The sequence below is a fragment of the Silurus meridionalis genome, chromosome 21 (assembly GCF_014805685.1).
Source record: "Silurus meridionalis isolate SWU-2019-XX chromosome 21, ASM1480568v1, whole genome shotgun sequence".
NCBI classification, from domain to species: Eukaryota; Metazoa; Chordata; class Actinopteri; order Siluriformes; family Siluridae; genus Silurus; species Silurus meridionalis.
This window is the reverse complement of record NC_060904.1, coordinates 4,742,045-4,756,738: the sequence shown is the minus strand read 5'-3', so window position 1 is coordinate 4,756,738 and position 14,694 is coordinate 4,742,045. Positions and strand designations below refer to the sequence as shown.

Sequence of the window (14,694 nt, the reverse complement as noted above, 5' to 3'; positions counted from 1 at the left end):
TCAGCCTAATTCAGCACATTGGCTCCTAATCAAACCTTTTATCAGTTGAATTACAGGCAGAAGAAACATGAAACTATAAAGACACTCTGGCACAAAGGCTGAATAGACTAAAAAGTGGCTGAATGAAAACAAATCTCAACAAGAACACTCCAAAGTCTAGTGGAACATGTTCTCATCAGATGGGGACTAAACGTGGAATGGGATGTTCAAAAAGCACATACCAATCTTATGGTAAGGCTCCACAAAACTTATTCTATATAGTGTATTTAGGAAATTAACAGTAAAAAAGTGAAATTAGAAAAGGGAGTTTGATCATTTAATTGGCAATGAGAAGATACAATAACAAACCATCTTATAATACTTTGTTATCATGTAATACATTGCTAGCTAGCCGTGCTAAGTGTGTAACACGGATCGTGTAGATGAACTCAAATCTGAAACTCTGATTTTTTTATAGAGCTAACAACACAATTGGACTGTTATAAATTACTTCCCATTTAATGGCATTGTAAATACACTGGCAATGTCCGATTCTTAAAAAATGGCAGTTCTGGATTTATGGCTTTCAAATCAAGGCTGACCACAATAAAATCCTCTTTTCTAGATCAAATAGAAAAAAACAGACCAACAACTGATCACAAGGTTGGAGCTAATAGGGTGGCGTCATGCTCACCAGAAGGGTGTGAAAATGGGTAAGAAATGTTAGACATGAAATCTTGTGAAACCGATTAGAACTTCACATCTTTCCTTTGCAAAACACTCCCGCTGATCTTAAACACAAACACTGTGGGTGGCTGATATGATCAAACTCTCAAACTGGTATTAGGCTTAAATAGAATACAATCATAATGTGAATTTCTCCACCACTGTAATTTTTATTTTTTATTTTAACAGAATCTTTATTTCACTCTTTCATGAGATTTCAGTCTTGGGTTAGGACAGTAACTGTAGAAGGAAAAAAATGAAATCAGGAGGTCAGATTAAACGAGAGACTCAAAATCGATGAGCTGTAAAGGAGAGCCAAAAATGGTGGAGTGCTTCAAATTCACAAGTGATCTCCTGACTCCAGAGCGGTCCCTCCTACACGAATGTGTATGCACACACACACACACACACACACACACACACACACACACACACACACACACACACACACACACATACATACACATACACATTTAAACACACCCCTAATAGCATGTGTAGGCCTGGAGCTGGTTCAGATTACTCATCACTCATAAAAGGCTGTACATTGGATTGTGTGCTGTGCTGAAGGTAGACTTCAAAGTGTTATGGATGAATATATAAATGCAAACCATTCGTGTGAGTGTGTGCATGTGCATGTGTGTGTGGCTGCCTGAGATAACATTTCACATGGGAAAGGCTTTGCATGTATTTCAAATTTGAGCCTTTTTAAGTTTTCTTTCAAGTTTAATAAAGCACACCATTGCACCGATCGTGTACGCATTGATTTACTTATTTAAAACTACCTCTATCTTTTTCCCACCTTTTTTTCAGGCATTCTGAAGTTTTTGGCAGCTGTGCTCCTCTGTATCGACCTCGTGATCTTTGCAGAGTTTCCAGTGTTAATGCAAATTTCCGTGTCATTTCCGATCAATTTATTTATAAAAAATCGTATTTTTCTTACACACTAGGGGTGTATTACTAAGGTACACATTACTAATATTTGTGACCATCAACATTTGAACAGTTAAAATTTTTAAAAGGATTTTAAATAAAATTATAAAATAGTAAAATTATTAAATAAAATCCTTGCTTGGTTAAATAATATATAAAATTATATTTTACAATAGTATACGTGTACAGTTACACACCTACACACAAACACACACACAAGTAACCTCATGTTATTTAATACTACAAGCTAAAGATCCTTCCAGTATAATCAACATTTTTTGAAAAGGTTGTATATCTTAAAAAAAAAAAAAAATATATATATATATATATATATATATATATATATATATATATATATATATATATATATATATATATGTTAAATTAATGATTCGCTACATTTCAATTCATCCCAAAGTTGATCAGAAGGCTTGAGTTTACAACTCTATAGCAGGCCACTCAAGATCTTCCACTCCAACCCATGTGAAACATATCTTCATGGAGTGGGCTTTGTGCCACTGTATCCAAAGATCCTATACAATCGTCTACCAACAATTTTGAGGATAGGGGAAGAATCACACATGGCTGGACACGTCAGATGTCCCAATCCCATTAATATATATTTATTTTAATAGGGCTGATTAAGATTATTAATAATGATGAGAGTTTGTACATCAGTATACTTTACCTAAAGAATAGAAGAAACAGGATGAGTGAGATGAGGAGGACACAGGAAAGACATTTCTACCCTGGAAAATCATTAAGCTTGAGATTAGATGTGTGTGTGTGTGTGTGTGTGTGTGTGTGTGTGTGTGTGTGTGTTCCAGCCTGAAATACGAGAGACTCACATTTCAGCTCCAGCCGGATGAAGTCTGTGTTGCCCAGGTTCTCCAGGAAAACCCCATGAGGCGCAGAGGTCTTGAAGTAAAAAGAGATATCAGCACTCATTTCAGCTCGGAAAGTGGGGAAGTGCAGGTAGGAGGTTGGTGTGTTGAATGAAGCTGCATTCCAGTAACTACCTGCAAAATATGCACAGGAAGGTCAGGATGCCATTATTGCATTCCTATATGACTTTACTGCTAGTTCTCGAATATGATTCGTCCACCTGTATTGGTTCTTTTTAATAGGTAAAATATAGGTAATTTGCATAATCTAAAAGGGCACCAGTACTGGTAATGGATGCAATATTAATCATAGGGTCTGTATTATTTATTATTTTATTATATTACAAGTCTTTAAGGGGAAGATACAGTAATTGGCATCACAAGCTCTCGTGTGAAGCCTAGTCAAATCCAGAGCTTCTTTATGAGGCAACGTGTCACTCATGTTCTTCCTTAGTAAGGAACCTATGTGTGTTTGGTAAAGAATAGTTATAGATTTTTCTTTTCTGGTCAGTAACATTTCAGCATGAGGACTGACCTTTAAGACTTGCATAAAAAAGCAAACATGAAAAGCAAAACAAAAGAGAAAATGTGAGAACCTTTGGAGATTAAAGATCTGCACTTTGGAAGAATATGGCTTCTTAGAGACTTTACTAATGACAAGTCAATGTTTTTCACTTCCTTTACTTTCTCTGAAAAGGTCAACTCATCAGGTGAGGTGTTCGCTTTCACAGCACTTGCTCATTATCTTTAAAGAACAAACTCTCAGGCTTTAGGCACAGCATGGCTCATAAAGCTTTAAAAGTCTCTAAATTACCAACGCTTCCTATTTAGTATAAATTCTACAATGACAGTGAACATGTAACTACAAATTCATAGATGTTGATCATAATATCTTTATAAAAAAAGAATACAAATTAGGAATATAAGTTGTAGATGCACATGTAATATATATTTTTCGGACACAGGATGAATCTGTGGTTTATTACCACACAAAATAAATAAAGTGCTGTTATGGGCATTTGTATATGGTATCATGTTCAAAAAGTTATATTGTGAAACATGTTAACCAAGGTGACAATATAACACATACATATTAATATTTTTATTAATTAATATTAATATGTATTAATATTAATTATTAAAAATATGAATATGTATGTATTAATATGAATATTTTTTTATAATTAATATATACTTTTTTGTGGTGTCTTTCTTGACCATGGCTGCATAGTGCCCTTGAATGAACAAAAGGTTCGAGACTTTAAACCAGCAGGGCTGATGTAACTATTCTCTTTTCACACTATTAAATCCACAAAATCTGGTTAACTAGTATCAATACTAAATGTCTTGCAGCAATAAGGACAGTCTAATTCTTTGTTTGTTTTATAAATTTTTAAATATTAAATTAATCATCAACTCATTTATAAATAATCTATAATTTGGTAGCAGTGTATTTTAAAATTGATTTGATTAGATTTTTTTCAAAATCTATAATAAACTCATTGAAAAGCTTTTTATTTTTGTTTCCTGGTTGTTTAAGCTAGCTTTACTAAAAGTAATCCAGCGTTTGTTTGGAACCAAATTTTTTTTTCATTTGTACTTTTACCAGATTAACAGTATTGCCTGTAAAATTTAAATTAAAATGTAATGACAAAGAGGAATAGATTATTCATTTTTATGGTGGTCCACAGTTTTACTTTGATGCATACAGTGCTTACAGGCATCTACATTATATTGCTTAGTTTAAATTCTATCAGAAATAAAACTTATTTGTATGGATACATTACAATCACAATGAGTTCACCATCCTATGTTCATCCTATGTTTTATTGATTCAATTTAACTGAGATGATGATATTGGGAATTAAGTCAGATTATGGTATTACTGGCATCAAATTACATTCCCATGTTCTTAATAGAGATTAAATGCTGAATGCTAAGTCATTTCCTTCTACTTTATTCTGACAGGTCAAACATTTTTCTACTTGGACTGCAGGCAGCAAGAAGCTTTTTTGATTATGATAACATTTTATGATATTTCAATTGCATCAGTTTCCTGTAGCAATGAAAGTCCTTGCTGTGATTATTGACTCCAGGCTCTAAAGCTCTTAAATATTTTTGTCCAAAAGTAGATGAAGAAACCTTTGGTCTAATGTTCTGCCCAGATTAAAAGGTGCATGTACTTTATTAGTACCTTTTATAAAGAATTCTAAAGCAGGGTGCAGATAGGTTTAGAAAAAGTCAATCAGCTATAGAGCATGTTTCCAATATTAGCAATCAGGACTAAGGCACAGTTACACCAGTTAAATCTTGGATAAACTGACTTTTTACTTTTGGCGTATTAAATGCTTTACGTGTCAGTGCTAAATGGAATAGAGCTACAGTATATGCACTTGCTCATTTCTGATTCTGATATAGAAACAACTTGATTACAACTCTTGATGTGTATTTACAATGAGTTGTAATATATTACATAGAAAGATCTACTACAACTACAAACACAATGTAATGTTATTTCTAAGTGTTCAAAGCCTTAGAACATTATAGTGCATATGAATAAGACCCCGGTAGATGAATCAGGGAAAAATATGGCCCATAATGTAAAGTTAATAATGCAAGGCTGGGATATTATATTCCTTTATTGCTGTCAGGGTTATTGATCTCAATTAATTTACCAAATGGCTCCCTAAAAGTGAAAATTCTTCTCAGGAATTATTGAGGGCCATATGTGGACCTTCATTAAATATCAGCGAATCATCTTGGTTCTTAGCTCCCATTTGCCAGCAATCAATGAAAAGGAATTCATTATCTCCAAAAGACTTCCGCACAATACATTTATAGCTGCTAGAAACACTTTATCATGCTTTCTCAAAGTTCTCATAAGCAGAGTAATGAATATTTTGAAGTCACCTTTGTATGGACAAATGAGTCGATGTAAAACTGTTTCAACTGATATTAATTGTCTTTTGTAGGGAAGTAACCGATCAACTGTAACCGATACACTGGTAATTATAATGTTTAAGCAGAATAAATTGAGAGTATTATCTCCATCCCTTGTGATGCACTTTGCTTCTGATAAACAGGGAGGAGCTTCTTTAGCACTGCTGAAAATCATTAATCAGTGGGAGATCAAAATGTTCATTTCAAGTTAGTGGTTTCATTGTATTGATGCCTGTATAGTGGTGGAAAAAGTACACCATTCCTGTATGTGAGTAAAAGTACAAATATTTTTACTGAAATACTTCAGTAAAAGTAATAGCACTGTTTTTACAAATACTAAAGTAAAAATGATTTGCTTTTAAACCTACTGAATATTGCTATTGTTTTAGATACACAGTAACAAACTTTCACCAGAACTGTGAGGTTCTTGTTGGCTAGGCTTGTTGTCTCTCAACAGGTTTATACACTATATGGGCAAACGTTTGTGGACACATGGCCATAATTTATGAATCCCATTCCACATATAGACCGATTTTCTGTTATACTAACTGCCACTACGGAGATGTGCAACTTAATTTTTAGAGTGTGGTTGTTGAGAATTGTGCTCATTCAGCCACAAGGGTGATAGTAAAGTCAGGTACTTTTTATGCATGTATTTATGTATGTATGTATGTATGTATTTATTTAAATATTATTTTCCCAAAAATACTCTTATATAAGAGAGAACCACATATGGCTGAATAGTCAGGAGTACAAATATGTTTTATATAGTGTACATACAATTTTTTTTACTTACATACAGTAATAAAGTAAAAATACTTCCCATACTGTCCCCAACTGCTTTCTAAACAATGAACCAACACCACATTTTAAACTTCCTGTAAATTAGCACTATTTAACATCTTTCTTTTCACAATATTTGGAACCAAAAACCAAAACAGGGCTTCAGCCAGTAATTAAGAACCAGATAAGGGTGCACATGGTAAGAAACATCTTTAACATCAACAAAAAAATCTAATCTCCACAAGGAGATGCTGAAAAACTGGACCCAGAATAGTGGTGGTGATTAAGGTAAAACAGGATACAAGTGGGCATGATTTCAAATGTAAAATAATTTATTTCCAGAAAAATTACAAAAACTCATTACTGAAGTTAAAATCATTCATTTCAAAATAATACAAATAATCCAAAATTGACAAGGACACACTATAACCATGACTTAATTGCCCTAATCCCTCTAATATTTAGCCCACTAAAAATGGGCTTCATACATAGTGTTACTGAGAGAGTAATACAAAATGTAATGAATACTGATTATACCTGCTCTCCAGCAAAATGTCAATGTGTTCATGTTGTTCATTTCTCTCAAGCTAAGTCACAGGTGTGTTTTTCGCCACAGGGAAAAAGTTAAGGAACGACAAGTTTATAATAACTGTGCCACCCAATGTCCTTGTTAAACAGGTAACAGTAATTGCATGCAGCTGCTCTAAATGATAACCATGGTGCAATTAACAAAAATAACGAGGTGTGAAAACGCATCAGTGATAAGAGCAGAGGCGGAGAAGTAGACATGGAGCTTGTGCTCTCATTTCCAGACCTGAGCATTGCTACAGATATAGCAAAGCTATACAGAACAGCAATCTGTGGCGTTGTTAATAACCAAATAAAGTCTAAAGCAGACTATATTCAAAAATCTCATCAATATAATGTAATCTAATTTGAAAGGACCCTCCTGGAACCCTGGAACCCATCTTAACACTGTGTGGTAGTGGGGGCGTAGTCATGCACTGGTTTGCAAATAGATTGTGAAGCTGCATGAAATGAGTGTTACAGATCACACACCTGTGCTGAGTTTTGCTAATGAGTGTTCAGGTGTGTGATCCTTACCACTCATTTCCTTTAGCTTTGCCCTCCATTGACAAATCAGCACTCAACCACCCCCCCACTGCCACACATAATAAATACAAAGTTACTAGCATTAAGCAGGGATTAGTTGATGGCATAGCACAGCAAAAGTAAACTGAGTGTTTATCTGAAGCATGCATTATGGATACTCAGGGAAAAAATATTGAGCTTATCATCCAAATCCAAAAGTCAGAGAAATTCACTCACGGTCTCCGTGACAGTGCAGAGGTCCTACGGTGAGCTTGGCTTCTGACTTGGGTCGATTTGTGTCTCCTACAGCCACCTCACTCACAGGTAAGTGGTCCTTATACATCAGAAACCCTGAATCCTCTCTCCTGTAAACAAACAGCTATAGTAAATGATTAAATAACTGACCAGGTAAAAAAAAAAAAAAAACAGAACTGTTGGGCTTAGTGTATAATATGGCAATCTTCAAGTTCCTTTTTCCCCCTTCTGTTTTAAAGTAAGTCAAATTCAATATGACTGTAATCAGCCAAACCAGCATCAATATGAGATTTGTAGATTTGCAGCATCACATGTGCAAACATGTTTATTAAACACAAAAAATGCTGTGAAAGAACAGAGTTAAATTGTGTGCATTTGTGGCTTTGAAGACTGAAAAAATATGGGGGAAAAAATCTGTATCTATTTAAAAGTAGAAGTATGGAGGTGAAGAGGAGATAAATGGAATGGAGGTAAAATATAGAACTGTGGATGCATGAATCTCCCTTACAAAATCAATTTTCTAATTATATAAATAGACACAATCTAGTTGTCAAGAGTAAAAGTGCACACAATTTCACCGTACAAGGTCACAAAGCAATCGGTAATGAAGAAAACAAAGTTCTAACTCAGACAAACCTCAAATTTGATTAACACTCGAAACAAAAACTAGCTAGTAAATTTAACAAGGTCATTTACAAAACCATGATTTGGATACTCATTTCATACACTAATGTAGAACTCATCTAACTAGCAAAATGACATGTAAGTAGTACATTAGTAAGTTAGTTTCCATTTCTTCGATGGTGAATTCTAAACCCAGAACTTCATGGGTGTCAAATAAGGCTACTTTAATAATAAGGCATTACTACTACCTATTATAGTGTCATGCTGGGAACTGGACCTCATGTCATATTAATATTAGGTATGTCAATCGATTAAAATATTTATGATTGTTATGAGTTAATCGCAACTTATTCGCACATTTCTTTTCTTACTAAATGTACCTTAAATTAATACTTTTCAAGTTTTTAATACTCTAATCAACATGGGCACAGACAAATATGAATGCTTTATGCAAATGTATGTTTATTATTTGTAAAACCACAATCAACATAGAGCATGAAGACAAAATATATTTTTTTATATTTAAAGTAATGATGGTGTTTTACGTAAATGATCAGGACACCAAATGGAACATTTCGGTGAAAAAAATGTTCCCCTACATTTTGTCATCAAAATTGATGTGTTAGAAGCAGGAAAAATGGGCAAGCGTAAGGATTTGAGCGAGTTTAGCAAGGCCCCAAATGTGGTGGCTAGATGACTTTGTCAGAGCATCTAAAAACTGCAGCTCTTGGGTTGTGTTCCTGGTCTGTAGTGGTCAGTATCTATTTAAAGAAGTCCAAAGAAGGAATAGTGGTGAACCAGTGACAGGGTCATGAATGGACAAGGCTCATTGATGCACATGGGGAGCGAAGGCTGGCCCGTGTGGTCCGATCCAACAGTCGAGCTCCTGTAGCTCAAACTGTTGAAGAAGTTATTGCTGTTGATGCTCGATGGGTCAGGACTGTTTTGGCAGCAAAAGAGGGACCAACACAATCTTAGGCAGGTGGCCATAATGTTATGGCTGATTGGTGGCCATAAAGTTATGCCTGATCGGTACATATACTGACTTTTTTTTTTTATCATCGTAAATTTTTTGAGGAAATGGTCAATTTGCAGAATTATTACCATTTTGACAGAATTATGTGCAAATTTTTTTTCCACAAACTTACTTTTATCATTTCAAAACATTCAGGTATTTAAAATTCTTTAGTAGCTTAACAGAAAATGTCAAAGCAGATCTTAATAATAAAAAATACATTTTGTAAGTAAAAAAAAAAACTAAAAGAGGTTGCTCTTATTCAGATATTTCGTGAAGCTGCATGAGCATCAGCCGCACTGAAATGATAGGCGTACTGTATATACGCCCACAGAAGAAGGTCAGAATTTCAAATCTCTAGTGAAAATATGCAGAGAGTCTCAGCATGTGTGCTGCTCAAACAAACACATTATTAAGTTCAGAAAGGCCGTATTACAGCATAGTGTGTTTTTACATTCCATGAGTCCAATCTACTTGTTTTCCTGCTGAGTCGCAGCTAGTGATCGCTCACGAGTGAAGTCTCAGTAGACTGCTCACGAGTGCTACAATACTGATACACACTTCAATTTTCATGTTGGCGTCATCGTTTAGACAAATTGAAAGATATAATGCTTTGTTCAATGGGGATATTAGTGATGGGTGTAAAAATCAAAAGTCATTTCAGTAGCTTTTTCTTATTCTGTGTACTTTATGTACACAATGCTAGCTGTAGGATCTGTAAATCTGGGAAGGAAATCTCAAGCTTGATACAAACAAATGTATTCATAACTGATTTTCAGGAGCTTTTACATTATTTAATAAATCTGGTATTTATAATAAATCCAAAAAAGTATAAAGATGCTTGAATAGCTCCTGGGTTTGAGTGAATTCATGGCTGAAATAGCTTATTTATTTCTAATTGCACACACAAATTGAATAAAAATGTTTTATAAACTGCTTTCATGTTGATGACTTAAAATAAAAAAAAAAAAAGATCCAAAACAAATCTGCAAAATGTCTTAAATTAAATTAGTTAAAGAAAATGGAACCCGACGATTTTAGACTACGTTTACACTTTTATTAGCAGTAATGTAATGGCTGAACACATGTTACACAAGCTTTGTGGACTAATTGCCATTCATAGAGTTTTTTGTGCAGCAAACATGCTTTTTATTGTACATACCGAAGAAAAAAAAAATGTATAAAAGATATAAAATTAACCCCTTTATTATTATGTTTATTGCCAAACAACTGAACAGACGCTATACCTGAGATCATACGTTCAATTTAACTTTATTTGTTTCATGCTTTTAGCAATGGACATAGCAACAAAGCAACTTTACATAAATTAAGAGAGAATAAATTTGAAATTCATAAATTCGCCATATTTATTCCTAATGAATGAGCCAGTGGAAGCAATAGCAGGAAAAAACTCTCAAGAGATGATATGAGGAAGAAACCTTGAGAGAAATCAGACTCAAAAGGAACCCGTCCCAGCAAAATATAATAACTTAAGTACTTTTGTTCAATCCTGGAACCTGGTTTTTAAATCTTTCACACTGTTATTGCTGTGGCTCATCCTGAACTTTGGAACTGCTCGATTTATCCTGACGCTCATATTCTGCTTGTAATTTGACAATTGTACCTCACTTCCTGCTGGTGTTGATGTTTCGACATGGATGCTCGAAAGATTTCAAAATTCTCACCCTTAATTTAGTCTCACCTAGATACTTCAACACCTGTATACATTCTTAAATTGTAATCCTGGTATATATTTATCCAGTTTCTGGTCCAGAGTTGATATGAGAAAGGAGGAACCAGAGTCAAAAGTATACCGATCAACATCTTTGAGACATTGAATTCATTCTGGTACTGTTATTGTTATTAAGGTTAACAACTATTCAATAATAAAAGCTTCATCCAAATGTAGTGCACCGAAATGGATCAGAATGTCTCCAGGTTACGTATGTAACCATGTTTCCCTGAGACAACAAGACACTGCGTCAACAAAGTTTTGGTAACGCTTCCGCATTGTCCACGCTTTGAATCACGTGTGTAATCAGTCAAGTGAGGCGTCACCGACGGGGTGACATCATGACCAGGAAGCTATAAAAGCACATAGGAGATGGACAACTCCGAAGCATTCCCAAAGCAGTGTTGATGCAGCACGAGTTCGTGAAGGTGAACATGTATTGCAATAAAAATAACCTATAAGTAAATCTCACCACTCACCACTGTTTCTGATCTGCGTCACAGTTGCAGTGGTGTTTGGGGTCGATGCAGTTGCGCTCGATGCCACAGGAGCATTTCTGGACCCCTGGCACTGAGCCACCCCAGTAGAAGTGTTTTTCATTTCCTCTGCCAACCCACCATGTGTATGGTGTACCACCTGTAACAAACACAAAAACATGCAAAATTATGCTATTAAGTATTTCTATTGCTCATATACACTATATTGCCAAAAGTATTGGGTCACGTGGTCATAAGTACGGTATGTGATTTTTGAGCATTGCATTCCACATTTTGTCCCAATTTGCTCTTATAATTCCCTCCACTCTTCTGGGAAGATGTTTCACTAGATTTTGGAGTGCGCTCATGGATATTTGAGTTTATCAGCCACAAGGGTTTTATGAAAGGCAGGCACTGATGTAGGTGAGGAGGCCTAGGGTGCAGTCAGCATTCCAATTTGTCCCAAAAGTGTTTAGTAGAAATGAGATCAGAGCGCTTTAGCAGCCCACTCAAGATCTTTTTCTCCAAAGCATGTAAACCATATCTTCATTGAGCTCACTTTGTGCACAGGGGCATTGCCATACTGGAACAGGTTTGGGTTTCCAAGGTCAAGTGAATGCATAATTTTATTATAGCACATCTATAGACGTCCTGTACAATTGAGTGCCTCTAGCTTTGTGATAACAGTTTTTAAAAGAACCACATATAGCAGGAAATACATTTGGCAATAAACTACGGGAGGTGGTCACTTATTAGTTAAGGCATTGGTGTTTGGATCCAAAGGTTGTGAGTTCAAATCCCAGCCACACTAATGTACTGCTCTGGGACCCTGAGCAAGGCCCTTAGCCCCATAGCTGCTCAGATGTATGGATGAAATAAATGTAAGTCAGATAAGAGCGTCTGCAAATGCCATTAATGTAAATAGTTTCTAGAACAGCATGTGTATCCATTAAGTAGGCATAGTTCATCAGTCAATAGATATTCAATTGTTATCCATTCTGCACACCCTGCCACAAATGAAACAGGAATAATTTGATTAACCATAAATATAAGTAAATCATGACAAACTCCACTGTGAATCTGCAGGGAATAAAACACTAACCAAAGCTGAGATCATCCATTTCGAAGGAGAAAATGTAGCTTTGTATTCACACTGAAGAATTTATATTCCCAAAAAATATTGAGTAAAAAAAAAAGAAAACAGGTCTGTATGGTGGAGCTGAGAGTAGTCAATGAAAGGTCATCATCCTCCAGTCTGTTCAAAATGAAACTTGGATATAACCTTCATAATAACCGCTCTACCAGGTTTAAAAAACTCCAGTGAAATTTGCTTAGAAATGAAAAAGCACTTTGAGATTTGTTTTTTGTTTCTTTTTGCCTCCAGGACTTTAACTTATTACTGTGTCGTGACCATCTTCAAGGATTGAATTTCAAAAGTGTGGTGTGACTGTGACTTTGATCTTGGCATAGATGTTGCTTTAGAAACTGTTAGGATTTTCATGGATAATAGTCTGTGTAGTTTACATAAAAATGATAAAGAATAAATAAATAAATCAGTTGTTGGTAATGACTCGATGAGAAAGCTCAGAAGCAAATGACCAGACTGGTTCAAGTCGACAGGGAGTCTACAATAACTCAAAAATCAATATTTGGGCAAATCAACCTTTAAAAATGCTTAATACTACAAAATTTAGGCAGAAACCCACATGAGATCTCAGTCTTTTTCCAATCAAGTACAGGATTTCAAGGTTACTGTCAGCACAGGATATCAAACTGTTAATCTATAAAAGATTATAAAATGACATAATTTGGAATTGGTAAACCAATAAATCTCAACGATCCCCTGTGGGAAATTCAGATTAAAAGAACCACTACCCCATTTAGGAAGTTTTGTCCCCAAGCCTTTAAGGTGTGTGTATATCCAACCATATCTATTAAAATTATTCCATCTCACATGGCCAGTCTCAGGGTCATTTCTGGCCAACAGAAAGCGACATTGTTTTCAAAAATCTTTTCCAATAGGCTTTTACCTCTAAGACTATCCATTATGTACAAACTGCTTGATTGACACTAAACCTGGCCTACGAATTTGACAGGGTTTGACCAGCATGGGTAGTCTAAATACCACTTACTGTGGGTACCACACCTTTCCCAAGCTCTGGGGTTTGGCCCTAGTACACCTAATTGAGACAGTAATTTTTTGTATCTTTTATGGGATTTTTATCTCTAAACTCAGATCTCGTCAGCAAAGCTAGTCCACCTGGGGGGCATTAAGCTCCCAATTATATAACATTGAGGTTCATCTCAAGTGTTACAATATTAAATACATATGTACTATATGTATATGTATAAACACACACAAAGCTTTGTGTTTTTGATGGAAGGAGTGCTATAGTGTCCATGCTACTGTATATCAATAAAAGATTGGCCTCATTAGTCCCCAGGATCAATCCCTGTTTTTTCTCTTCCTAATGCAAACTCCCATCAATCAATCTTCATCACCTGGGTCTTTTTTATTAAAATTAATCGAAATAGCAAGTAAAATAGAAAAGTTAGGTTTTCCTTGCAGAACAGAAGGGTAGATCGAAACCCATCTCACCATCATTGCAACTTATTATGGCTCTCTTAAATGAGAATATAGGCAATAGTCAGGGGAACGTTTGTCACCTGGTCAATTTCAAATTATATGACTCAAAGAGTCCTGAAATCATTAAAAGGACTTGATTCAATGATGTACGACTAACTATGGCTGTGATAATTCATCTGTGGCTTTATTAAAAGGCATAAAATTCAGAAGTCTCTCCTAAAGAACTGCCAAATTGAGAGAAATAAATCAGTAGATGTCACTACCTTGAATTTACCAGCCGGTTTGTGTTGACTATTTAGCAGCCTTGTCCATTGTATTTATTCTAGCGTAAAATCACTTCTTCTATTCTCTCCATCACTTCACTTTAACAAGCCTGTAAAATGAAACTCCCCTAACAATATCTCCATTGATCCACAGTGTCATCTAATGCAGCTTGAGTTCAACTTTAAATCTGACCGCACAGAACGATTTAGACATCAAGAGCACACACTTTCATGACTCAATCACACTAAATAAACTGGAGCCAAAACGGCACCCTGTAAATCTACCTCCTCTGGCATCAGCATTCATTAGAACCCCAAGAATATCCAAGAAATAGTCTTAGGATACATTTTCATTTAGATGAATGAAACCATAATAGTAAATTCATGAACAAAAAACATACATAT

General features: G+C 35.2%; 1 protein-coding gene across 2 annotated transcripts in view; it reads right to left on the bottom strand.

Annotated features, from left to right (window-relative positions):
- LOC124375508 (contactin-associated protein-like 2) overlaps window positions 1-14,694 on the bottom strand; it is a 135,125-nt gene that overhangs the window by 19,756 nt on the left and 100,675 nt on the right. For both annotated transcript variants that reach the window (XM_046833929.1, XM_046833930.1), the window contains exons 14-16: window positions 11,443-11,599; window positions 7,575-7,702; window positions 2,487-2,657 (exon numbers count right to left, since the gene is read on the bottom strand). In XM_046833929.1, coding sequence (XP_046689885.1) covers window positions 2,487-2,657; window positions 7,575-7,702; window positions 11,443-11,599 — 456 coding nt within the window. The remainder of the gene's footprint in view (window positions 1-2,486; window positions 2,658-7,574; window positions 7,703-11,442; window positions 11,600-14,694) is intronic.